Source organism: Diadema setosum, chromosome 11, assembly GCF_964275005.1.
Source record: "Diadema setosum chromosome 11, eeDiaSeto1, whole genome shotgun sequence".
Classification (NCBI taxonomy): Eukaryota; Metazoa; Echinodermata; class Echinoidea; order Diadematoida; family Diadematidae; genus Diadema; species Diadema setosum.
In genome coordinates, this window is record NC_092695.1 from 19,251,414 (window position 1) to 19,278,608 (window position 27,195).

The window sequence follows — 27,195 nt, forward strand, 5'->3', positions numbered from 1 at the left end:
TTTCAGACTAAAAATCTTCAACCCGTACTGCACCAAGGTGCGCCTGGCGACAATGCATCCAGTATGAAAGGGGCCTTAGTCTGACTAGCAGATTTGCCTCTGAGAGAGGATATGTGCTGTCACCGCTCTCCTGGAGTATATTCATATCCGCGAGGTACTCCATCCCTCATCTCGCATCCCGGCAGAAGAGGGATCGAGTGGGAGGAGAGGAGATGGATTCGTGTTTGCACAGAGGCAGTTGCTAGGTTACACGGTTTAAAGATGTCATTCACCAGTGTCTTTCCATTGATTTATAAAGCACGAAAGAGTGTACACATTTCTAGGTACTTGGTATTTTGATGGGCAAGATATTTATATCAGTACATGATTATCACGAATCTTGTACTACCGCATCGCTAGCAAAATATTGTGATAAATAAGGTGACTCTTGTGGCCTTTCTTCAAAGGTTGTGCAGGTTGTGCCGGTAAGGACGTACAAATCACCTTTTTGAAATCATTTTTTGAATTGCTACAGTGAGATACATGTCTCCTTGGTAAATAAGCAATATCAGTAGAACACATCTGCAAAGTTTGAGGAAAAGTGGATAATTCACCAAAAAGTTCTGAATCTTTAAAGTTTTGGTGCAGCCATCACAGGATGAGAAGACTACAACACATCGTGATGTCACATAACATTATTGAAAACGATATAAACAAAAGTCCACAAATTTTCTTTCGAATTTCTTTTTAAAAGTATGCTTTTCATTCATTGACTTGTTACTGGCATATGTTAAGGGCTATATCATTCCCCCTGCTTTCTGAAAGAGGTCAGTCAAAATGCTTTCATTATGCTAGAAAAGTGAAAGAAAAACATCTGTGTATTTTCTTTATTGCATTTTCAATATTTATGTCACAAAGTGTTGTCTTCTCATCATCCAATAATGGCTGCAAGAAAACTTTAAAATTCTTAACTTTTGAATTGATTGTCCAATTTTCCTCAAACTTCGCTGATGTGTTTTACTAGTATTGTTGCATTCCCTCAATTCACATTTGGGTGTCATTCTCCTTAGTACAGGATGAGGAAATGCAACTTTCTTCACCTGCTTAGAAAAAGAATTCCAATTTTTTTATTCACACAAAATCATATGTGACCATTGTTATCAAAGCGCCCTGTCTAAATGTGCTAAGTATGTCAAAACAGCACTGGAAATATGTTTGCTTTGATGGCAAGAAAAAGACAAGAGGAAACCTGGAAATCAAAGCTTGCATAGCCAAAAAAAAAAAAAAAAAAAAAGAAAGAAAAGAGGGTTTAAAGTAAACCTTTTGATTGAAGATTTCCACCCTCTTGAGCTGGTAATGTCAATACAACATCTTTCCCATACAATGCTTATAACTGGCATAGTGTGTACTCACATCCCACACCCACACCAACACACTCACACACATACACACCCACCCCCACACACACACCGCACACATATTCACACACAGACAGACACAAATGGCTATTCAAATATGACTTGTGGGAACAGAAAGGAAATGCTGGAATTTGTGAGACGAGCAGGAATGACAAAAGGGGAAAAGAAACCAAAAAGAAAATGGGAAGGAAAAAAAAAATCCACTAATGCTGCAAAGTCAATTTACTTTCTCTGTCTCCAAATTGGAGCATTGCATTCCTGCATTGTGTCACTTTGATCAATTGGGGCCATTATTTGAGACCGGAAGAACCAATGAGGGATGCAGTTCAGTTGCAGAAGTCATGCCTTCATATCCAGCAGCCCCTTTTGAGGTTAGCAGGAGCTACAGATACCTTGATGAGTCACAGAATCACAAAGACAAAAATGCAACCCTGACTTCAGATGTTGTTTTAATACCATTGTTTTGACTTTGATGAGCCTTTTTTTTTTCATGCTACTTGCTCTCTGGAAACACAAAATGCCATGAATTAAGCAGCTTCTACATATTTTATTAGTGTACACCTTGATATGATACTTGCATGTGACAATTACATTATCATGTCATCAAGCAGGGTAGTTTTACAGGGATTCCAAGTAATAATCAGGGTCTGCTGTATATTATATATCAATTGTACTGGGATTGTCTATTTGTTAAGGGTTGATGCAATACTTTTTTCATATGTTCGCCAATGGTTTTCCTACCGCTTAGAGTAATTATTTGCACACTATTTTGCTGCGCAGCTCACAGCATATGTCTGTAAGTCCTTCCACAGCAAAAATGGTTAGGGAAGTAATCACTTTCAGTAAGAAAATACTAACTGAAATTTCATGAGTCACTTTTGTGGAAAGTGGAAAGAAATGATAGCAAATTCTTCTTTTCATTCATTTGCAAGATCATACAACTGTAGGCAGACGATGCATATCTACGTGATAATCCTATGGGACATAATAGCCCAGGGTGTCATGAGCACAACTGGTCACACAAAAATGCATAGGTGGGGATAGGACCCAAGGTCTCATATACGATTCACTCTGCATGTTGAACAAACAAGATGCCAAGGACAGGCAATGATCTCCACCTCCTATGGAATAAAACACATCCTTTCAGGGATTAAAGATGCAATTTTCCACATGTTTGAGCATGCATGCCATTAGGGTTTGGGGGTGGTTCGCACAAGATCTAATCTGTGTACTGGAGGTCAAGGGCAAGCTGTGTCTTGGCAATGATTCTATTCAAGATTCACATACCAAGAGCAGATGTGGGCCTCATTAGGTGATCCGAGTATCCTCTCGGATCACCTTCTGTATCTGTACGGATTCTTTGTTTTTAGGTGATCCGAGTATCCTCTCGGATCACCTTCTGTATCTGTACTGATTCTTTGTTCTTCTTTTTAATCTTCTTTATTTCTGGACAAAATTTGTGCAGAGGTTAGCTCAGAAAGTGCATTGCCTCTCAATGTCAAACTTATACCATATATGTATCATGTCGCAAAGACGACAGCGCAAGTAAAATCATAGTGATCAGTCGACCGTGACGTCACTATGACGTCATTATATGAAAACACATTTTCATGCATATCTCATTAATAGAATGGAATTCTTCAATGAAATTTACGTCACACATATTTCAAGTCAAGTGAATTCTACTCATATTCTCAGAATTCATTTTTATCTCAAAACGCGCGCGTACGCGCGCGTTGAAATATTTGTATGCTCAAATCGAGCTCAAATTTTTTTTGCACACGTTTCAGACCATTTGAAGCATTTTTTGAAAAATTGAAAAAATTGGACGGACGCGTACGCGCGCGCACATATTCGCACACACAGCTCATATGCAATAGAAATTTCCCGTTTTTTTACATTTATCGGATGCCTGAAATGTCAAGGAATATTTCTACCAAGTTTCAAGTCAATCCGACTTAATATGACGTCATACGGGCCCGTCAAAGTTCAAATTCCGCGCGCGCGTCAATGGCGATATACAGTGCAACGATGCCAAAAAAATGCCAATTTTAAATCCGATTTTACTCGTCAGGATGGACGGTGACCCCCCATTTTCTTTACATATTCTGAAAGCTGATGAGTTGAATATGTTATTTCATGGGTTGGCGATGCTGGAAAAATGATTAAAAGATATCAAATATCTTAATAAAGTAAAAAAAGTAAATTTTCAAAATGACGTCATCAAATTTCAAGTTCACTCAAGCGTATCTCACTTATCCTTCGCCAATTTACACCCAGATTTCAGTATGTTGTAGCTTATTATATGATCTTTCATTAATATAATTACAACATTTTGATTGGATGACGGCATCACCTCGTAAAAATGGATTGAAAGTAATATTGTCAAATTTGACCAGTGTACGTGTTATCTCTATGGGAGAGCAGTTTTTCTGGCAGTGAAAATTGACATGACTATCTTTTTCGAGCACTAGCTCACTTATGCTTCGGTGAATTTCTCCCAGATTTTAGTATGTTGTAGCTGAGACTTTGGGCTATCGTAAGTGTGCCCTCCATTTTTTCATACGATGTCGGCATCACGTCGAAAAACTTGGTTGAAAATGGCACGAGGCTTCGATGCAGCGTCATTTTGTTTAATACACAGGGCCTAAGGAGAATGAAATAGGTCATTGCGTAGCGCATCCGACTCGTAATCCTAAGGTCCCTGGTTCGAGGCTCACCCCTGCCAATATTTTTTTTTTATTTTTTTAAACACTTTTTTTCTTCTTTTTCTTTAGTTAATCTTAATCTCCCTTTCCTTACTTTATCTTTTTCTGATTTTTTTATGCTTCCCCTTCAAATTTCTATAAAATAACATAATTTTTTCTTTATTTTTCTTCTTTCTACTTTCTGTGCAATAGATGAACAACAACAATGGCTATCAATCCCATATTTTGCACATGTTTAGTACATGTCACGTACATTATTTCATAAAATAACAACTACTTGATCGGACACCATCTTGGGTATGTAAATTAGGGTCAAAGGTCATAAATGTTTCATCCAGTATCTTGGTGAATACATGTCCTATCTTTCCCATATTTTGCACACGCAAAGACCATGTTACAAGAATCATTTCATAAAATAATCACTTTTTGCTTAGACGCCATTTTGGGTGTGCAAAGTGAGGTCAAAGGTCAAATATACTTCATTCTGTATTTCCGTTAGTGTATACGGAATTCGGTACCAAAGATGGCAGGTCTCACTCCCTTTTCTAAATGAGAATCCAAATATCACACGGCCAATGTCTCTAAACAAGGATGAAACCTTATGGTCATTGCCTATTGTGATCAGGACTCGAATCATTGATTAAAAAAAAAAATCGGATCACCTAATTTGTCAGTCTTGACAAATTCCGGGTCTAGTTCTTCTTCTTCTTCTTCTTCTTTCTTTATTTCTGGACAAAAGTTGTGTATCTACGTACTCAGAAAGTACTCAGAGTATCAACTTCAAACTCATACCATATATGTATCATGTCCCAAAGACGAAAAATTTTATAAAATCACAGTGATCAGTCGACCGTGACGTCACTATGACGTCATTATATGAAAACACATTTTCACTCCTATCTCATTAATGGAATGGAATTTTTCAATGAAATTTACGTCACATATAGTTCAAGTCAAGCGCATTCTACTCATATAATCAAAATTCATATTTTCTCTTAAAACGTGCGCGTATGCGCGCGTTGAAATATTTGTATGCTCAAATCGAGCTCAAATTTTTTTTGCACACGTTTCAGACCAATCGGAGCATTTTTTGAAAAATTGAAAAAATTGGACGGACGCGTACGCGCGCGCACATATACGCACGCACAGCTCTTATGCAATAGAAATTTCCCATTTTTTTACACTTATCGGATGCCTGAAATGTCAAGGAATATTTCTACCAAGTTTCAAGTCAATCCGATTCAATATGACGTCACACGGGCCCGTCAAAGTTGAAATTCCGCGCGCGCGTTAATGGCGATATACAGTGCAACAATGCCAAAAAACCGCCAATTTTGAATCCGATTTTACTCGTCAAGATGGACGGTGACCCCCCATTTTATTTACATATTCTGAAAGCTGATGAGTTGTACATGTCATTTCATTTCCTCTCGGATCACCTTCTGTATCTGTACTGATTCTTTGTTCTTCTTTTTAATCTTCTTTATTTCTGGACAAAATTTGTGCAGAGGTTAGCTCAGAAAGTGCATTGCCTCTCAATGTCAAACTTATACCATATATGTATCATGTCGCAAAGACGACAGCGCAAGTAAAATCATAGTGATCAGTCGACCGTGACGTCACTATGACGTCATTATATGAAAACACATTTTCATGCATATCTCATTAATAGAATGGAATTCTTCAATGAAATTTACGTCACACATATTTCAAGTCAAGTGAATTCTACTCATATTCTCAGAATTCATTTTTATCTCAAAACGCGCGCGTACGCGCGCGTTGAAATATTTGTATGCTCAAATCGAGCTCAAATTTTTTTTGCACACGTTTCAGACCATTTGAAGCATTTTTTGAAAAATTGAAAAAATTGGACGGACGCGTACGCGCGCGCACATATTCGCACACACAGCTCATATGCAATAGAAATTTCCCGTTTTTTTACATTTATCGGATGCCTGAAATGTCAAGGAATATTTCTACCAAGTTTCAAGTCAATCCGACTTAATATGACGTCATACGGGCCCGTCAAAGTTCAAATTCCGCGCGCGCGTCAATGGCGATATACAGTGCAACGATGCCAAAAAAATGCCAATTTTAAATCCGATTTTACTCGTCAGGATGGACGGTGACCCCCCATTTTCTTTACATATTCTGAAAGCTGATGAGTTGAATATGTTATTTCATGGGTTGGCGATGCTGGAAAAATGATTAAAAGATATCAAATATCTTAATAAAGTAAAAAAAGTAAATTTTCAAAATGACGTCATCAAATTTCAAGTTCACTCAAGCGTATCTCACTTATCCTTCGCCAATTTACACCCAGATTTCAGTATGTTGTAGCTTATTATATGATCTTTCATTAATATAATTACAACATTTTGATTGGATGACGGCATCACCTCGTAAAAATGGATTGAAAGTAATATTGTCAAATTTGACCAGTGTACGTGTTATCTCTATGGGAGAGCAGTTTTTCTGGCAGTGAAAATTGACATGACTATCTTTTTCGAGCACTAGCTCACTTATGCTTCGGTGAATTTCTCCCAGATTTTAGTATGTTGTAGCTGAGACTTTGGGCTATCGTAAGTGTGCCCTCCATTTTTTCATACGATGTCGGCATCACGTCGAAAAACTTGGTTGAAAATGGCACGAGGCTTCGATGCAGCGTCATTTTGTTTAATACACAGGGCCTAAGGAGAATGAAATAGGTCATTGCGTAGCGCATCCGACTCGTAATCCTAAGGTCCCTGGTTCGAGGCTCACCCCTGCCAATATTTTTTTTTTATTTTTTTAAACACTTTTTTTCTTCTTTTTCTTTAGTTAATCTTAATCTCCCTTTCCTTACTTTATCTTTTTCTGATTTTTTTATGCTTCCCCTTCAAATTTCTATAAAATAACATAATTTTTTCTTTATTTTTCTTCTTTCTACTTTCTGTGCAATAGATGAACAACAACAATGGCTATCAATCCCATATTTTGCACATGTTTAGTACATGTCACGTACATTATTTCATAAAATAACAACTACTTGATCGGACACCATCTTGGGTATGTAAATTAGGGTCAAAGGTCATAAATGTTTCATCCAGTATCTTGGTGAATACATGTCCTATCTTTCCCATATTTTGCACACGCAAAGACCATGTTACAAGAATCATTTCATAAAATAATCACTTTTTGCTTAGACGCCATTTTGGGTGTGCAAAGTGAGGTCAAAGGTCAAATATACTTCATTCTGTATTTCCGTTAGTGTATACGGAATTCGGTACCAAAGATGGCAGGTCTCACTCCCTTTTCTAAATGAGAATCCAAATATCACACGGCCAATGTCTCTAAACAAGGATGAAACCTTATGGTCATTGCCTATTGTGATCAGGACTCGAATCATTGATTAAAAAAAAAAATCGGATCACCTAATTTGTCAGTCTTGACAAATTCCGGGTCTAGTTCTTCTTCTTCTTCTTCTTCTTTCTTTATTTCTGGACAAAAGTTGTGTATCTACGTACTCAGAAAGTACTCAGAGTATCAACTTCAAACTCATACCATATATGTATCATGTCCCAAAGACGAAAAATTTTATAAAATCACAGTGATCAGTCGACCGTGACGTCACTATGACGTCATTATATGAAAACACATTTTCACTCCTATCTCATTAATGGAATGGAATTTTTCAATGAAATTTACGTCACATATAGTTCAAGTCAAGCGCATTCTACTCATATAATCAAAATTCATATTTTCTCTTAAAACGTGCGCGTACGCGCGCGTTGAAATATTTGTATGCTCAAATCGAGCTCAAATTTTTTTTGCACACGTTTCAGACCAATCGGAGCATTTTTTGAAAAATTGAAAAAATTGGACGGACGCGTACGCGCGCGCACATATACGCACGCACAGCTCTTATGCAATAGAAATTTCCCATTTTTTTACACTTATCGGATGCCTGAAATGTCAAGGAATATTTCTACCAAGTTTCAAGTCAATCCGATTCAATATGACGTCACACGGGCCCGTCAAAGTTGAAATTCCGCGCGCGCGTTAATGGCGATATACAGTGCAACAATGCCAAAAAACCGCCAATTTTGAATCCGATTTTACTCGTCAAGATGGACGGTGACCCCCCATTTTATTTACATATTCTGAAAGCTGATGAGTTGTACATGTCATTTCATGGGTTGGCGATGCTGGAAAAATGATGAAAAGATATCAAATTTCTTAATAAAGTAAAAAAAGTAAATTTTCAAAATGACGTCATCGAATTTTAAGTTCACTCAAGCATATCTCACTTATTCTTTCGTTGATTTTCATCCAAATTTCAATATGTTGTAGCTTATTAAATGGTCTTTCAGTCATATAATAACAACATTTTGATTGGATGACGGCATCACCTCTTAAAAAGGGATTAAATGTAACATTGTCAAATTTGACCAGTTTACGTGTTATCTCTATGGGAGTGCAGTTTTTCTGGAAATGAAAACTGACATGACTATCTTTATCGAGCACTAGCTCACTTATGCTTCGGTGAATTTCTCCCAGATTTTAGTATGTTGTAGCTGAGACCGTGGGCTATCGTAAGTGTGCCCTTTGTTTTTTCATACGGAGTCGGCATCACGTCCAAAAACTTGGTTGAAATTAAAGCTTATCTTCAATGTATTGAAATATGTCTTTGTTTCTGCAACTTTCTTTGCAATAACTCAAGAAAAACATACCCTATCACCACCATATTTTGCACATATTTAGTTCTTGTCACGTACATTATTTCACAAAATAACAACTACTTGATCAGACACCATCTTGGCTATGTAAATTAGGGTCAAAGGTCATAAATGTTTTATCCTGTATCTTACTGAATACATGTCCTATGTTTACCATATTTTGCACACGTAAAGACCATGTTACAAGGATCATTTCACAAAATAACCACTTTTTGCTCAGATGCCATCTTGTCTGTGCAAAGTGGGGTCAAAGGTCATATGTACTTCTTCCTGCATCTTCGTTATGACGTGTTATCTCTATGGGAGGGAATTTTTCTAGATGTGAAAATTGACATGATTGTCTTTATCGACGACTAGCTCAATTACCCTTCGGTGAATTTCTTCCAGATTTTAGTATGTTGTAGCCAATTTAATACTCTTTAAGTTTTGTTCATCAAAGATTTAATCGGATGATGTCTTCACCTCGTGAAAATGGATATAATGTAACCTTGTCAAATTTAACCAGTTTACGTGTTATCTCTATGGGAGGGAATTTTTCTGGAAACAAAAATTGACATGACGGTCTTTATCGAGCACTAGCTCACTTACTCTTCGGTGAATTTCTCCCAGATTTTAATATGTTGTAGCTGAGACTTTGTGCTAGCAGTGATGTGCCTTTTGTTTTTTCATACGATGTCTGGATCATGCTAAAAAACTTGGTTGAAATTAAAGCTTATCTTCGATGTATTGAGATCTTTCTTTCTTTCTGCAGCTTTCTTTGCAATAACTCAAGAAAAACAGCCTCTATCACCCACATATTTTGCACATGTTTAGTTCATGTCACGTACATTATTTCATAAAATAACAACTACTTGATCGGACACCATCTTGGGTATGTAAATTAGGGTCAAAGGTCATAAATGTTTCATCATGTATCTTGGTGAATACTTGTCCTATCTTTCCCATATTTTGCACACGCAAAGACCATGTTACAAGAATCATTTCACAAAATAACTACTTTTTGCTCAGATGCCATCTTTGGTGTGCAAAATGGGGTCAAAGGTCAAATATACTTCATTCTGTATCTTCGTTAGTGCATACGGAATTCGGTACCAAAGATGGCAGGTCTGACTCCCTTTTCTAAATGAGACTCCAAACATCACATGGCCAATGTCCCCTCAACACAGATGAAACCTGTATGATCATGCCTATTGGGATCAGGACTCAAATCATTGATTTCCCAATAGATCGGATCACCTAATTTGTCAGTGTTGACAAATTCCGAGTCTAGTTATCTTGAGTGTTTGTTTGGAAGAGGCTGTCCTAATACTTTTTTTTTTTTGACATGGGGATAATTTCTGTGAAAAGAACCATTTTTAAGATATTCTTTGTTTATCTTTCAGTTCTTCAGTGTGAGGTTGATAACAGTATGTATCTCCTTGGGTAGCTTTCATCTCAAGTACTACATGTAGTTTCAAAGTCTGGATAACAAATACACACACAAACCATCATCACCACACCATATGTATTACTATTTTCAATCCCTACAGAACCATGATTATGCTGTCTTAAAAGACTTTCATTCAAAATTGTCCATAATTAAGATAATTAGACTTTGTCTAAACTTAATAGCACAGACCTCGCCAAATCTGGTGAAATATAGTTTATTGACAATGCTTACTTCTGCATTAAGTTTTGCTGATCACCTCAAACTCTCATTTCTCATTGCACAGGCTAGTACATTTCTTGTCCTTTGCAAGCCTGTTGAAAATATTGCCTGGATGAATGCCAGAAAAGGGTAATGTGTCCCAAGAGTTTTAAAAAGTGTTTTATGTTCTATACCAATTTACAGCCAAACTGGGTGATAATCGCAAGTCATTCCCCTACCCCTCCCAAGGGCTTCTAACCTCTGTATCATACAGATCCACAGTAAACAAACAAACAAACATATTGAAGCATAGATATTATTTGGGTTTAAAACTGGGAAAGCTGGGAAAGGAAGACCTACACATACTATGAGTCTGACAGATTTTCTTTTTCAATTTAAAAAACATATAATCTATTCCTTATTTTTCAACATATCATAAAAACATACGCTCTACTAATTGGCTGCATTGCTTTCCAAAGTTCCCTTCTCCCCCCCCCCCAAAAAAAAACAACATTTTTTGTTTAGACGCAACGGTCAAGATGTCAGTAACCATCATGATGCAAATCCCTCTCAGGAAGATACTTGCGCATTGCATGCAACCTAGACTGGGAGAGATATTTCAACGCTATTATTGGGACATGAAGAGAAATTTCAGTGTTCAGGAAGCCTCCCACAAAATCAAGCAGGAAATCTTGGCAGCAGCTCTGAACATCTGTAAATAGATTATGAACAAATGGCTGTCTAACTAGACCAGTGTCTGCCACAAATGATGAAAAAATATCTATTATTAATCACAATAATAGGTACAGTTGCAAAGTTGCAAATGACCACAATATACACAAAGAGACAAACATACAAGAGATGGACCAGTCCCAGTCTCCATAACCTCCTTAGGGCATTCATCACTTCTGACGACAGAACCCCAACCCCTTTTTGATTTCAAGGGCAACAGGTAGGCCTACACCTGCTATCAGAATCCAAACAGTAAACTGAATGAAATCGTTTATGTATCATCGAAATGCTAAGTGGATACATATTCTTCAAGTCCTGAGCAGGACAGATAATAGTTAACCTTGTGTGGAAAAAAAAAAAAAAACTTGGGAAAAGTAATCCATCATCAGCACCTGGTGCTGAAATGATATATGAAACTGTCTCAATGCTTTGTATTTAAAGAGAAAAGATTAATGCCATAAATGATACAAAAATTTACTGTATACCTAAAGGTGTTGTTGGTGACCACTAACCACAAACAGTTTTGGTTGCTATTTTTTCGCTCTTTTTCGCCTTTCTTTCCTGAACGATAGACTGCAGAGTATGATTTGGATTTCATAAGGTCAGGTGAAAATAAGCATGAAACCATTATGCTAAACTCTATCAACCACATACGTGGTCTGCTGGGATTTGATCGGAAACTTGCCCCAAACCTGGAGTCTGTTCTCCATTTGCCGAGACTGTGCCGGGGGTGAGGTTATAATTATGGGCTCTATTGCTCCTTAGTGACGTGAAGTGGATGTGGAGAGTGGCAGTATCTCCTCCTGAGAGGAAAGTGATAAATCTTGCTCCATCTTCAGGGGAAAAGACCCTTCAAAACATTGTTAAGCTCCTTTTTTAAGATGTGTCTAGAATGAGAGGGATAGACCATGAACAACAGAAAAAAAAAAATCCAGCAAAAACACTCATCTTATTTTAGGATCGCTCTTGTTTCTAGGGTAAAGGCTTGACCAATATTGCTCTAATGGAGCACAATTTTATGTTTGCTTTATGATTGTAATACTTTGTTTTCTATTATCACATTGCAGAAAATATAATCTCTCATCATATTTGATAGTCTCATGCACTCACATTGATAGTCATACCTTTTTAAGGTACTGGCTTTCCAGATTGAATGAATCATATTCAGCTATTCAGTTGTTTACCCAAGGTTTGTGTAGAAAATGAAATCTAATATGAGCATTATAATTTCCTACATCATCATTTTGAAATGATCTTACACAGCCATTGTCAAAAAAAGAAAAGACACTTTTGAACAAATATTAAACTGATGCTCAAAAAAAAAAGAACAAAAACCCACTTTGGTATGAAAATACACCACAACTTCACATGAACTTTCACCTGCTGGATATATTCCTTTGAGATATGTGTTTTAATGCTTGCAGGTGCTTTTGTCATGGAAAACAAGAATAGGCCAAGAAGCATGATGAGGCATGTTCATCCAGGACATGATGAGGTGGTTACAAGAATAACATAGTGAGTAGTATTTTTGGATTCTTAAACTTCACGTCTTAGAATACTCTGACTTCAGTAGTGACATGACACTTTACCTTCAAAGAAAATGCAAGCAACCTGTAAATAGAAGAATATCTTTGATTTCTCATTTGCAATACCTTCTATGCTGTCATTAACTTTGGCATTTGTAAATCTGATAATATGAGATGCTATGTTTTGAAGGAAATTTGGAGGAGACAGGGAAGGCATCCAAGAAGGGCTATTCCCTTCAAAGGAAGAAGCTGTCTGAGTGTAACCATGACAACCATTCTCTCGATACCACAAGGCATCCACGTGGTACTTGGCAGCTCTTTGTTTGATCATTTTGCCAGATAGCATAGTTTGGGAAAGTAGGAAAAGGCAGTGAGGTCCAAATTACAGACACATTTAGCAGAGATTATTTTTGGGCAGGTGTAAACTATTGGCTGTGTGGCTATTCAGTACTTTGCAACAATATACTGAGAGATATTGATCTGCTAAACATTGGTAAGTGGTTACATATAATTTACATTCACAATTAGAAATTCAGAATCATTAGATACTTTCGAATCAAAACCAAGAGCATGTCTTTTTTTTTTCATGCAACTCAGGGGAATGTATCTTGGTTGCGGTGCTTCGGATGTCTGTATCATTATGCTTATAAATCTACTTTTAGCAATAGCAGCCCTCAAACGGAAATCATGCAGATACCCTGAACACCTCTGTACAGAAGGACAGGCTAATGTTGCAAATTTTTTGGAAGGGCAGAGCATAGCTGGTACCAAAGGAACAAGTCAAATGTTCGCAGTGCTCACTGTCATATGGTTATTGCCTGTAGGTATAGGAAGTTGCAACAATAGACCTATTTAAAGCTGCAATTATTGAAAATGTCTTTTAATAAAGAGCCTAGAACACTGAATTGAATCAAACACTGGACTATAATTACTTTTACAGCTTACATTGAAGACATCAAAAAATCATTCCACATTGCAATGGAAACTATGACACAATAAAATACACCATTCTTTACATGGTGGTAGAAAAGTGCTGTTGGCATTCAGAGAGAAACAAAGTGTGGTACACAATATTGTCATATCTCATTGCTTCGCACCACATGCAGTCATTTCTGCAGGCAATCTGAAAGTCAAATCTAGCACATGCTTTCTGAATACTGACTGCCATCATCTTGATGCAAATTTTGGTGGTATAAAAAGGAAAATTGTCAGAAGTTCTTCTTCTATTAACCACCTGACTTTGAGACAATATAAGCATCCATAGATTTAATGCATTATTATTATTATTATCATTATTATTATTATTATTATTATTATTATTATTATTATTATTATTATTTATTCGGCATTTGCAAAACAATACAAGTGATAACAGAGAAACAGAATAAACAGACAAAACACATGAAAACAAAGTGTCAGGCTTTCCCTGTTGAGCTTCCCGAAGGAGCCGGGTTGGAAAAAAGCAATTAAAATCACTATGACCCTTGGGCCTCTCCAACCAACTTAAGGAAGCACATCAGGGAGTTGTTGAACATAAAAGAAAAGAAATAATACAATTTGAATTAAGCGTGTACACCAGATGGATTTTTTTCTTCAAACAAGCTAAAAATATTTTGGCAAATGGGTATACATTCCACCCCCCCCCCCCCGTAAAAAAAGAAAAAAAAATCCAGTATACAAAAAAAGTGTTATCAGAGTACATCTCTACAACAACAAATATCCCCTCTAACTACTACACTACAGTGTATGAAGCCAGCAAGTGTCATCAACATACCCCAAACCATCTTCGATACACAGTAAATATAAAAATAATTTCAAAACTTTAACTTCATCATTACCCTGAGACTACATAACCCAGCACTTTCTTTAAAATTTCCTTGTGTGGTATTACACACACCACTGTGCAATATACATTATATATCAGACGCCAAAATTCATAAATGATATTAAATAATGTGAGGCATGAATTAAGACATGAACATCAAAAAAAAAACACCCAAAAACTATAAAATTACTAATCAGTTAATGTTATATATGTCTTACACAAAAAAAATCTGAAACCCAGAGACAAAGATATAACTGGGTCGCAAACAAAACTGAATATCAATCAATATTCTGTGTTTTATGGCAACCAAGAGCAATCATGATAAGAAAAAAAATCACAATTATCAGGTAAAATCAATCATAATCCTCCTTTAGACATGTCCTGCATCTTCCAGGGATTGAAATCAGCTGAGTTACAATACACTGATGACACAGAAACCTGAAAAAAAGTCGGTAAAATTCTCTCCAAATGAGAGCAGAAATCAGGGCACCAGGGCACCCGACCTGAGATAACACACTCATACAGTTAACTTGACACATTTGTGTATTTCAAACAAAGTCAAAGTACAGAGACTCTCATACACATGTACATTGTATGTGTATGATACCTGTGGTTATCAATACACTACATTAAAATGAACCTCTCAGTTGTCGAAGGAAAGATGTTACGTTTGTTTCATTCTATATGGGTTAATGTTCACCCCCCCCCCCCCCCCACGTGGGAACGAAATTGCTTGTTTACATAAGAACTGCCTGAATGTGGTCTACTGATGCAGATACAAAGACGGTTTTGTGCTGTTGTTTCGTGGTTACCATGACACCGGAGGTTACGGTGTCACATCCTCTGCACGCCATTTGAACACGCAACATGACAGCACACACCGATTGATGAGTTTTCAAGGAGGTTGGGGTAGAACAGCCCCAAGAACATCTCTTGAAATGCTTGGCTTCACACTGCCCAGGCAAAAGCGGTCAAGTACTCCCGAGCCGAGGAACAGGTATGCGCACGTTTGCAAATTGGTCCTGCCCAATCAGCCGCAAAACATCCATTAATGTTGCCTCGTGGATTTCATGAAAAGTCTCTCTAAATTTGTCAAGAGGGCTCTCGTCTGGTTTCGGAGCTGCTAAAACACGAGGGCCATCCCTGTCAATCTTGAGTGATCACAAATAATCCAGTGTACTGTGTTTATTTTCTCTTCAATGTTTCGCACATTGAAGTTTACCCTCGCACATTAATGCGGGGGGTGTAATGGCTTGTCCGCTTCTACCCGTCACTCTTGATCAGTTAGAAACATTGCAAGGCAATTACAGGCAGTTGTAAACTTGATAAAAGAAAAACATCTTTCAAAGATGCATCACTAGCTTTGTTATTACTTTTGTTGGCAGCTCTGCTATACAACATACACTTGCTAACTTTTGCATTACTACAAAACTTTTTTTTCAGAGTTGATTCAACATCTCCCCCCCCCTCCTCTCCCTCTCTCTCTCTCTCATCTCTTTGTGTCTGTCTTGTCTCTCTCTCTCTCTCACTCTCTGTCTGTCTGTCTGTGTGTGTCTCTATCTTTGAAAAAAATTTGACAATCAACATGTATTATGTGTCCTGTCTGTCCAATTGTTTGTCTGTGTGTCTCTAAAAGAACATTTGACAATCATCATGTTACATATGTCCTGTCCCTCTCTGTCTGTCTGTCTGTCTCTCTATCTAAAAAAAAAAAATGACAATGAATATGCTTTATGTGTCCCATCTCTCTTTCCAATTGTCTGTCTGTCTGTCTGTCTAGGCGCTAGAGAACATTAGACAATCATCATGTCACATATGTCCCATCTGTCTGTCTGTCTATCTTTGTCTCCACATCAAGAACAATCAACAATCACCATTTTCTAAATGCCCTAGTCTCTCTCTTCATTCTCGTCAGTTTATTTTTCATGCAGTGCTAGATGGATTTTCCCCCGTGGACTTTAAACCTCTTCCTCCATATCTTTAAACTTCCCTTCTTTTTTTTTTATTCTTTCCTTCTTGTCAACTCCTTTCCCCTCAAGACCCAACAGTCCTCTGCCGGATGGTACATAACGGTCCCCTGCTTTGGCTTTAAAACTCGCGCTGGCTCCACTGGTCAAGTGCGCGGACCATTCCCGTGGGTGTGTGTAATTGCATTCTCTGGCATTCATGGGGTATTTAACAAGCCTTGGGAAGGTGGTTCACTGATGCTTATCCCCATCCTTCAAGTATGGAATTATGATTTGCAATGTTGACCAGGCACAATGTCCCCAGCCTCCTTAAGGGAGAGGAGTAGAGTTCTTTTTCTTTTTTAAACCACACATTAAATGTCAACAGACATTACTTGGTCACAAGAGCGACTCTGAATTTTCATGATGCGGTCTCTCCTCTTGCAAATAGAGGCAAATTGATGAATTGATCATCCCATCTTCGCCCGTTGAGGACGAGTCCCGAGTATACACGGGCAAGTGTCTATGGGAAATGCGTGCTGTAGCAAAATCAAACCATCCTCGATGGGTTAATTTGTTCTTCAGGCAATGAAGCTTCAGGCAATGAAGCATAGTGCCCTTGAAACTGGAATGCAATGTCAACCAAGCCAAACATATTCCTGTGGAATATGAATGTCAATTTGCTCATCTTGTCTCTCTCTTTCATTCTCTCTTTACCAGAGCAGTACATTAAAGATAAACAATGATAAAATCACCTTTGTCGCAGCAGTGAATCAGTCTGCCCTTATTAGTTCTTCACACAATGTAACAATGGTTGTAAGTAATTTCTTTCATCATGGCAAATTTTCCGCGCCCAAGTGCAAATACATGGTACACCATACCGTGTGGTGAAGTCACCACAAGATTTCACTGTCAGTAGGGTCCTACATATATTTGAAGAAATGATAGACTTGATAATGTCCACCCAAAACCTTCACAGAAAAAAAAAAATGATTACAGATGGTCATGTTCCACTTTTTTTATGAACATAACACCTCGTCACAAGATCATATGAAAAAAAATAACAATGATAAATTGGCAACAGCGTTTTCACTCTTATAAATAAATATGTCCAGTGTAATCATTTCATAATCTAATCTCATGCCATATCTTGCAAGCCACTTGTCACTTTCATTCATGCCTGAACATTGGTTGATGATATTCCCAAGCTGAAGCTTTGAGGCACATATTTTAGCATACTCATCTCCTATCCGATAATTGAATAGGATGTTCTGGGTGCAGTCTTGCAGCAGCAAAGTATCATTCTGAGATTGGCAACATGTCAGAAGTCTCTAGTAATTGAATTTCCAAGTTGGAAAACAACAATATAGCTCTCTGTTTTATTTTCACCTTCTGATTAAATGTTGACTCTGAATTGCTTCCTCTTTGCCGGTGGAAATTTTTTTTCCAGACTCACTCCGACTTCCCACCAGTTACCGTAATCACACTTGGCTGAATGAGAAAATGGCCCAAGGAATGAAAATGGGGAGGGGGGGGGGGGGGGGGTAACACGATGGAGAGGGAGAGCCAGACAAGAGGGAGAGGGAGAAAGGGAGAGCAGGAACTGTTTTTTTTTGTTTTTTTTTCGTACATGTGTATATGATATTCAAATCAAAGACCCTTGCTGGTGATTGGTAAAGTGCCGCAAAACGGAGACCTAATCTATCTGTCGGGAGCAATCTCTGATGAAAGCATCCCTCGTGCTTCGGAGAAATGAAGCTGAAAGCCAATGGCCCTGCCACATCGAGGGAAGGTATATTTGCTGGATGACGAAACACCCAAGCACGCTGGGAGCTTTTCAAGCTAAATTTGCAGGATCGGATTAATGATTGGACACAACAAGGAAAAAAACAACATCCACATTGGACCCTAGATATGAACCGCAATTACTAGCTTAAGTCAATTTTCCTGTTGTTAATGTTGCCTTGCTGTGTCTCCTTTCAGAACAGCATAAACGGCTTGCACGTCAAGTATAATAAGAAATTGTTGATGTAAACATCATCATGAATACTAACTCTTTGAAACTTCTCTGCTTATTGATGTGATTTCATTTTTGGAAAGCCCCTATCTTTCCTCTTTTTTCTTTACATGAGGAAGTCTGCAATTTTCAATTGCATATTATCCCACTTTTTTGCCCCATACAAAGGAATACATATGGTGTCACTACTTTGGGCCCCCCCCCCCCCCGACTTTTTTTTACCCCGGTAGTGCGTAAGTGGTACTAGAAAGAAATAGATAGAAACCTTAAAGTGTGAGGGCAGTAAGGCTTTTCTTTTGTGCTTTTTTTTGCTTGTTAGCTCATGAAACCTGGAAGTGCCCCCCCCCCCCCCCACTTTTAAAAATGTTCCGCCGGCGGTGCATAGGTAAATAACCCACATGTGACAAGCTATAGTAAATTCCATCACGAAGAAATGAAGAGTTTGATTGGAAAACCACTTAAGTACCATTTTGAAACATTTTGAAGCAAGCCATCATCAGATAGAGGAACATGAAACATTTCCAGTGATAACCCACTTGTTACATAACAAGGAATATTCTCAAAGTTATGAGTAAAAATATTGCATATCTTTTATGATTTTCTCTGTTTTTTTTTTTTAAAACAGCTTTAATTGCAAATATCTCACATTGACAAGAATGGAGTTAACTTGTTCCAATCAGACTCTTCAAATATATCATAAAAAGGTCTTGCTGTACTGCTAACCTCAAATTCATTGCCATTGGAAACATACAGCAAACACACAGCAAGGACATCATGACTTTGAACATCCGCTCACCTATATCAAGACTCATTCACTAACAAGTAGGTGTGCCATTTACTTTTATCTAGTGATATACCCCATGTGAAACACAAATATACCATTCATAACTTTATGCTCCGTCGTACCCAGCAACTATGCTGTATCTAGCTTTTCATTCATGTATGCTTTTCTCAGTGTCCATATGCCGGTTTATCTAGCTTTTGTCTACCATGTGGTTCCATTCAATATCTTCAATTTTCCCACATGAAAAAAAAATAAAATCACATGATCTTTTTTAGATCCATTGTTAACAAGACTTGATCTGAGGCAAATGCACTTAAAATAACAGTTTCAATGCACGACTTCCACCATGGACCCGGGTCCATGCTTCCACAGTAAAAAAACCCATACTCTTTGGACCACCGTCTTGCATGCAACCGACTCATATACAATCAGATACCAGCACTGCCACACTTCTTTCATCTCTTGAAAGAACCATACAGTCAGACTTTGGTGAATAACTGGTGACATAACTTTGACATCTTCAGGGAAGTAACGAAGAAGAAAGGAAACCAAAACAGATCAGCAGATGGCATTCCAGTCTATATGATGGTGCTATTTCATTTAATATGAGCCATCTAGGTCTCACACATGTGAGCAAAGTGGACCAGCCCAAGCCCTATCACATTTTTACACCAAAGATACTGAAATAAATCTGACAAAAAAATCATCAAAAAAGTAAGCCATATAAACCTGATTAAAACTAAGTAGGGGTGGTTGATGAGGGTGAATTCTACTGCAAAATACATATATACCTCATTTGGAGGCTGGACACAATTTCTGTAACATTTGACATTGTTTTTGTGTAGATTCAGAAAACATGAAATTTTAGAGTCATAAATGCATAGTCTTTCTTTAAGGAGCCTTGAGTGGCAATTTAGCAAGAAATCCCCCCCCCCCCCCCCCGTAAATTTCAGGACTGAAATCAAATAAGTGGGTCTACCTTATATGACAGACAGCAGACAATGAATCCTTCATGTATTTTATAAAATTTTAACATTTCTTACATTTAACATGTGTACCTTTAGAGAAATACTTGCAGGTGTAAGACCTGTAGTAGATTCACAGGACACTTAAGGTTTTCACGGAACTGAAGTTGCACATGGCCGAACGACAAAGTGAGAAACCAGACGAAATTGTCAACTACCATTAGGACCCACTTAGGTCTGTCAAAACCAATTTCTACTAAAAGGTCTGTAACAGATTGGAAAAACTGTACTAGTAGTGACCACAAGGTGGCGCCATTGCAAATACTGAGTGGTGATAACATTGTCATGATAGCATACGTAGGGGCTTTCCATTAGCACCGGCTGCAGGTTGTTTGTTACAAAATCTTATCATCTTCAGTGGGTTTCATGATGGCGCAGATCTCACCATAGGCAGTCACACTCCATACACCAGGAAAAGGTCAAAATTAATTTCACTGCTGAACAGAAGTTCTATATTCAAACTAATTGCTTTCTCAAATGAAATGTGTGCATGTGGTCATAATATGTCATTAATTTCATCACTTTGTAGTTCCTTTAAAGAATTTTCTGCAACCTTTAAATCACAGGAATAATTTTGAAATGTATAAGAGCTTTATTAAGCTTGACACTCACAGATTTCATATATTTCGCATGTAAATCTCACACTGATATCTAATCTCACATTTGCGGACGAAAAAAAGAAAACCTTTGTGTGTTTACAACCCTGGGCAGAACACATGTTTATTCAGCTCTTTAAGCAGTTTTTAATCAGAGTAGATTTGAAAACCATTTTGGGTCTTTAAATGATGCAAAAATAAACACTGCACATAACTGCATTAATTCATGGATGACATAGCAGGAGGTCCTTGTAAAACTTCAAGTAGCCCCCCCCCCCTCCTGTTGCTTTATAACTCTTTATGTGCCACGTTCGCACGTCCGACTCAGTCGACGGCGTGCCAACTTCGCATATTCTGCTCAACAAACGAAGCCGCCAAAACCGATCAATAAATCGCTAATCCCACGGTACAATCAAAGCGTTTCTCGCGCTTTTGTTCCTCTCACATACGGCTTGCATTCTATGTGGTGATTGACTATCAAGTGGTGTTCCCAACTAGATTTGCATATACATTCTAAGTTTCTGTCACTATCTTGCGTGCAAAAGTCATGCCTTTACAGTAATGTAGCAACTGGTAATTCAAAAAAAAATTGAAAATAGAATTGTCATACATTGTATATGGAAGCAAAGTTTGGCATTCCTCTTTAACTTTGCTCACTATTATGTCCAGCTTAACAGAAATTTGTAGAAGTTATACAAATTGGAAAAACAGAATTCTTTCTCAAAGCATGACTACCTTCGTGTCTCAAAATAACGTGGCACACAGGGGGTTTCCACCATGGCACATAAAGAGTTAATACTCCTACATAATATTGCCCTCCTACACAATATGTTAATCTCACTTTTAGTTCTATTTTGGAAGCCCCATGTTACATCAATTATACTCCCAATTCTTTAGCATCAACACTGCCATTCTATGAACCCACAAAAATATACTGCAAAATTTAGAACAATTTCTACATCCAGCAACACCTATTTGCTGTAACTGTAGGGTGTAGAATGTAAAATTAGGAATCACTCTTTGTAACTCTCTTGTAACATTAACATACAATGCAGAATACTAAGTATAAGGAAGGTGCTACTTACAACTGCAACCAGATAAAACATTGTCGCCACTTCCACAACGTTCATCCTAAGTCAGACATTTGAAGGAAGAGGAAATAAACAACTTTGCATCAGATATAAAAAGTCACAATATGAATGTGTTTTAAGTGTCTTCATAGTTCTTTCAATGACCTGAATGTTTACGGAAATAAAATGTGGTATTCTATGACATCATACTGCTGAGATTTTCTTCACTGCTTATGAAATTTACTTTACGATCATTCTATATTACATATAGGCCACACTGGGTAATAAACCCATCCACTTTCTGTGCTATGCAACAAAATGCTACAATGAGTTTGTACATTCCTTTACCAAATGGAAATAACACACCATGAAATACTTGATACCAGTGATTAATTGCCCAAAATATACATTTGAGATCAAGTTGGAAGAAGCTGCACAAATTTGCAAAATTAAACATCATAATGATAAGAAGTTTCACGTTTAGATTAATCCCACACCCAATTCCATTCAAATTACCCATACTAAAATTACAGTAGACTTTATGCAGGCCTCACTACACTGTATGTTGCCATGGGTAGTGGGTGAAGTACAGCTTTCAAAATGTATACTGCTCACACTTACATGCTGACGGCCATTGTAAAACAATCGTCGACATTCTTGTAGTTCAGGTCAACTTCCTTATAGATGTTATCTGGAAAGATAAAAACAAAATGACAAATATAGGCACATACATTCTTTCTTCGTGAATGTCAATATCATTAACCATTTTCTTTTTCCAGAGACAAAGCAAACGCTTGTTGTGCGTGACAAACATTTTTGTGTAATTAATACTGGAGTTTGCAATTGTACATAATAGTCAGAATCTGATGATTCTCATTTTCCATTGAAAACACAAAAATGTCAAGAATAAAGTGCAAAGTTACTCCAAATGTTTTGTAGATCTGTAATTACAAGACAGCTAGAATTGGCTTTATGATAGTACAAGAAACAATATAAAGGAAGACAGCAGGTACTGCACTGACCTCTTAATCACATATCCCTCACATCAAAGTCACGTCAAGAAAAAAAATCCCCACTACTCTTAATATCTTAAAATATGTCCAAATAAAATTTAAAACAGAATATTACTTACATTTGAAAAAAAAATATTCTTAAAACATGTCTTCTTTACAAATGTTCAGTTCAGCATGAAAAGCATCATTATGCATAGTTTGGCTTTAAAGCTGACTATAAATAAAATATTGCAATTTCCAGCTAGTTTATAACCATCTTGTGTGTTCATTATCAAAAACAAACAGTTCGTAAGGCCTTTAAGGATAACAGACATAATTTTGTGGACTGGAATATATAAATCTTTGATAACCAGAGATAAGAAAGAAACAAAACTGGAAAAGGAAAATCATGTTTATGTGACATACGATGTACTCAGAAGTTGATTTTTATAATATAATCTCCAAATTATACACCCCTCTCTAGAAAGTACCAACCCTCTCTTTCCAAATTATATACCGTCTTTCTACAAATAATATACCCTCGCTCACCAAATTATACATGCCGTCTCTCCACATTATACATGTCTCCCTCTCCAAATGATATATCCCTTCTCTCAACATTAATTATTCAAGCCCTCTCTCCAAAGTATATGCTCTCTCTCTCTCTCTCTCGTATATATATTATATATATTAATACCCACTCTCTTCCTAATCACATACAATTATCATTCATCCCTCTCCCACAAGACACTTACAGGGCCACCACACTACGCTCCACTTTCCATCAGGGGGCATGGAATGGGGACGCAGAAGGATGAAGAACGCATCCCACAGCTGGACGAGACCGCCGAAGACGAACCAGCCGATCATCCACGACGGAAGCTTTTCCACGTTTGAATTCGCCATGAGTCTGCTTTATTCTCCTTCTTCTTCTTTTATGGTACAAGATGTTGTAGTTTGTGCCGCGCACTAGAGTAATGTCTGAAGAAATAATATTGGTATTGGTATAAATCAAGCACCATGTACAAGGTGCTCCCATGACAGAGAACTCAGTTATGACAAAATTTTGTTACAACAAAATAGTGTCATTAACCCATTGAGGACGGTTTGATTTTGCTACAACACGCATTTCTCATAGACACCTGCCCAAGTATACTCGGGACTTGTCCTCAATGGGTTAAAGTCTATGGTGTAAAATTCCCTTCAATTATTACAAAATTTTGATATAGTGAAAAGAAAACTGCTAATATCTGGCCAAGGAAAAAAAGCATCATTGTGACAAACTCATTTGCCATATATATAATAGCTGTCTGATAAAAAATAATGTCCACATCTTTTTTTTTGCTTGCCTCTCAGTTTCACTTTATTGGTTCTGTTTCTTTCATTTTTTTTTTCTCAGAATGGTGGGACAATCTCGTGCATCAACCTTCGTTTTAATAAACATTCTCTCATAAATGTGTACATACAGAGATGTACAAATGGTGTAAAGAGAGAGAGAGAGAGAGGGAGAGAAAGAGCGAGAAGAGAAAGAAAAAGGGAATGGGCAATATGCCACATACCCACTTCTGTCTGCAAATAAATTAGTCCAACTTAATGCTACATACTTGGTATCCATGTCAAAAGGTTGTTACGAGCACCCACAGGAACACTCTATGTACAAATTTCTGGAAATTTGGTGGCCTAACAACAAAATTTTAGTCTGGGCCACCACTAATGTCAAGCCCTGTATATATATATATGTTTACACATATACATGTACACAAAGAGTAATATGAGCCATGATAATATATATATATATATATATATATATATGAAGTGTTTGTTCGCAAAAACCAATAAGTCCATTCTGGAAGATTTTGAAGGACGGTCTCTGTCATAAAGTACAAAATAATACCTTTTAAATTATATATTGGTCACTAAAGGTACAATTTTGAAGTTATGGTCAAAAGAAGCACAAATTTTCTTATCATTCTCTTTATTTTTCTTGACCTTTAATCTCAAATATCTCCTCTTGGTAAATATGGTTTTTGCGAACAAACTCTTCATTTATAACAAATGCATGTATAAAGAGTAATATAGGTATCTGCCATATGGTATCAACATCTATAATACATGTAGTAATATGGAAGAGATTCCTCATTTCTATTGACATTACTAATTCTTCAAGAAGTTATTGCTCTGTACCTCAATTCTGGCTACTTGACTCAACTACAGCCAGCCTACTTATCATTCATTAGGGAGGTACATTGTAGTTTACTAGCTAAATTTACTAAGCGGCTCGCTTCAACTCCGCATATCAACCGACTGCTGGTACCCACGTGGAACCGCCACCTGCTACAGCCGGCGCGTCCCAGCATTCCCAGGGTCATGCTCCCGTACATTTCCGCGAAACCAGGGAGCATGGAGGTGTGACTCCTACACACCTCCCTGCATGGCATTGGAGCACGTTTCATGGAGAGATTTACGAAATTACAATATTTTAGGAAGCAACAATAATTGCAGTTCCCGTGGAGTTGTACTAGGTTGTTGCTATCATAACCGTAAAGCATTATGATACAAGCTTCTTCATGAAACGGACACGGTGCAGAGCTGCCACCAGCCAGGGCAGCCGATATGCACGCCCGGTATACATCAGCGGGTTTTTTGTCCGTGTATCCTTGAAGTTGTACAGCAGGTATCGACTTACTGATAGCGTAGTAGAGTTTGTTTCCAGTTTGTCTGATTGGAAAACGAAACAGTCCTGGGTTAGTTGTCATATATCTAGGATTCCTACAGTACATCACTGTAGTTAATCTAAAGTACATTACCTGTGCTCACCCAAAGCAGTAGGAACGGCAGACCTTGGAGCAGCGCAGTGTACTATGAATGGGACCGGTCGTTAATTATTGGCGCTGAACAACTAAGCGAACCCAATTCCGCTATCATGAACTTCGCCCATTATTTACACGCCAAGAAGTCACATGGTACTTTGTGAATGAAGCGGCGGGGATAGCCTGAACTACAAGATCTGTATTCAAGGCAGCAAATTGATTTTTTCTAATTTGTTTTTTTTTTTTATGGCAATGATTAGAGGTCTCAGAATATTTAAACGTATTTTCTTTGCAATCTGCGCAGTCATTCTGTAATCCAAGCCTTATTTTTACATACTCTTTCTGCTATAACATCCAAGCTCCCTCTTATTCATTCCCCATCTAATCTGATTCTCTCTCTCTCCTTCCAGGGCTTCCAGGGAGTTGTGTCTCTTCCCACCTCCCTGCTCCTTCTCAGCTGTTTTACTCTTATGAAATACATGTAGTTATATTGTTACTTTACTGTGTTTCAGCAGTCACCAACTTACAAAATACTAGTACATCGTAGCTGGTAGTTGCAGTCAATATTATTGTGTTGTTGTTGTTTTTTCTGAGTGACCTTACAAGCCATAATTATGCTTCTCCTCTGATACTTAATTGTATCTGGGAAACGGAAAGCATATAAAGTTCAAGTTCAGTTATTTCTCCCCTCACCCTCTTTTCCCTCGTGTACATCTGTTTCTCTGTTTCTGTGTAAATTTACAAACCTATAAAGTTTACAGCACTGTCGCTGAATGTATGGATGGGCAGGGGCGGATCCAGGAATTCAGTAAAGAGGGTTATACGCCTTTACAAAATTAAAGGGGGGCGCACGCACCCCTCTCCAATTTTTTCTTTTTATTTCTTTTGTTTTAATCAAAAATAAAGAGGGGGGGGGGGTCACGCCCGGTGCGCGCCCCCTGGATCCGCCACTGATGGGTAATGAAACCACACAAGTTATATTACATAGGTAGGCCTACTACAACGTTCACTAGATTTGAAAATGTTGAAATACACAATGGCTGAAAAAGTTCATTAAAAAAACTACAACAAAATAAAACACAGCCAGCAGAATTAGAACGGAAAAGAAATCAAGAAATGGAAAAAGAAAATGGCTTTACTTTGGCAATGTTGCACGAACTTGATCGCTGGAAATACGAGCTTGTATTCTTAAAAACTTGTAATGACGCTGTCACATTACCCTTAACTCGACTGGTGCGAAATTGAATGAAGATATATAAAGAGAATTAACCTGTTGCTAATTCTAATGATGGATTGATATGATATCGAAAATGACAATCTTTTACACAAAATGTAAAGTTCTAGATACTCCACGTGGTAGCAAATTTGAACCTTGGGAAAAGGCAAGTGAAAGAATAGCTAGAACATTTGAATTATCTGAAT

General features: G+C 37.6%; 1 protein-coding gene across 1 annotated transcript in view; it reads right to left on the bottom strand.

Moving 5' to 3' along the window:
- The window catches only part of LOC140234648 (uncharacterized), a 52,364-nt gene extending 29,715 nt beyond the window's left edge, over nucleotides 1–22,649 (bottom strand). Inside the window, exons 1-2 of the mRNA XM_072314681.1 lie at nucleotides 22,593–22,649; nucleotides 21,987–22,032 (exon numbers count right to left, since the gene is read on the bottom strand). Of these exons, the coding sequence (XP_072170782.1) occupies nucleotides 21,987–22,032; nucleotides 22,593–22,606 (60 nt within the window). The 5' untranslated portion in view covers nucleotides 22,607–22,649. The remainder of the gene's footprint in view (nucleotides 1–21,986; nucleotides 22,033–22,592) is intronic.
- Between the last annotated feature and the right edge of the window lie 4,546 nt (nucleotides 22,650–27,195).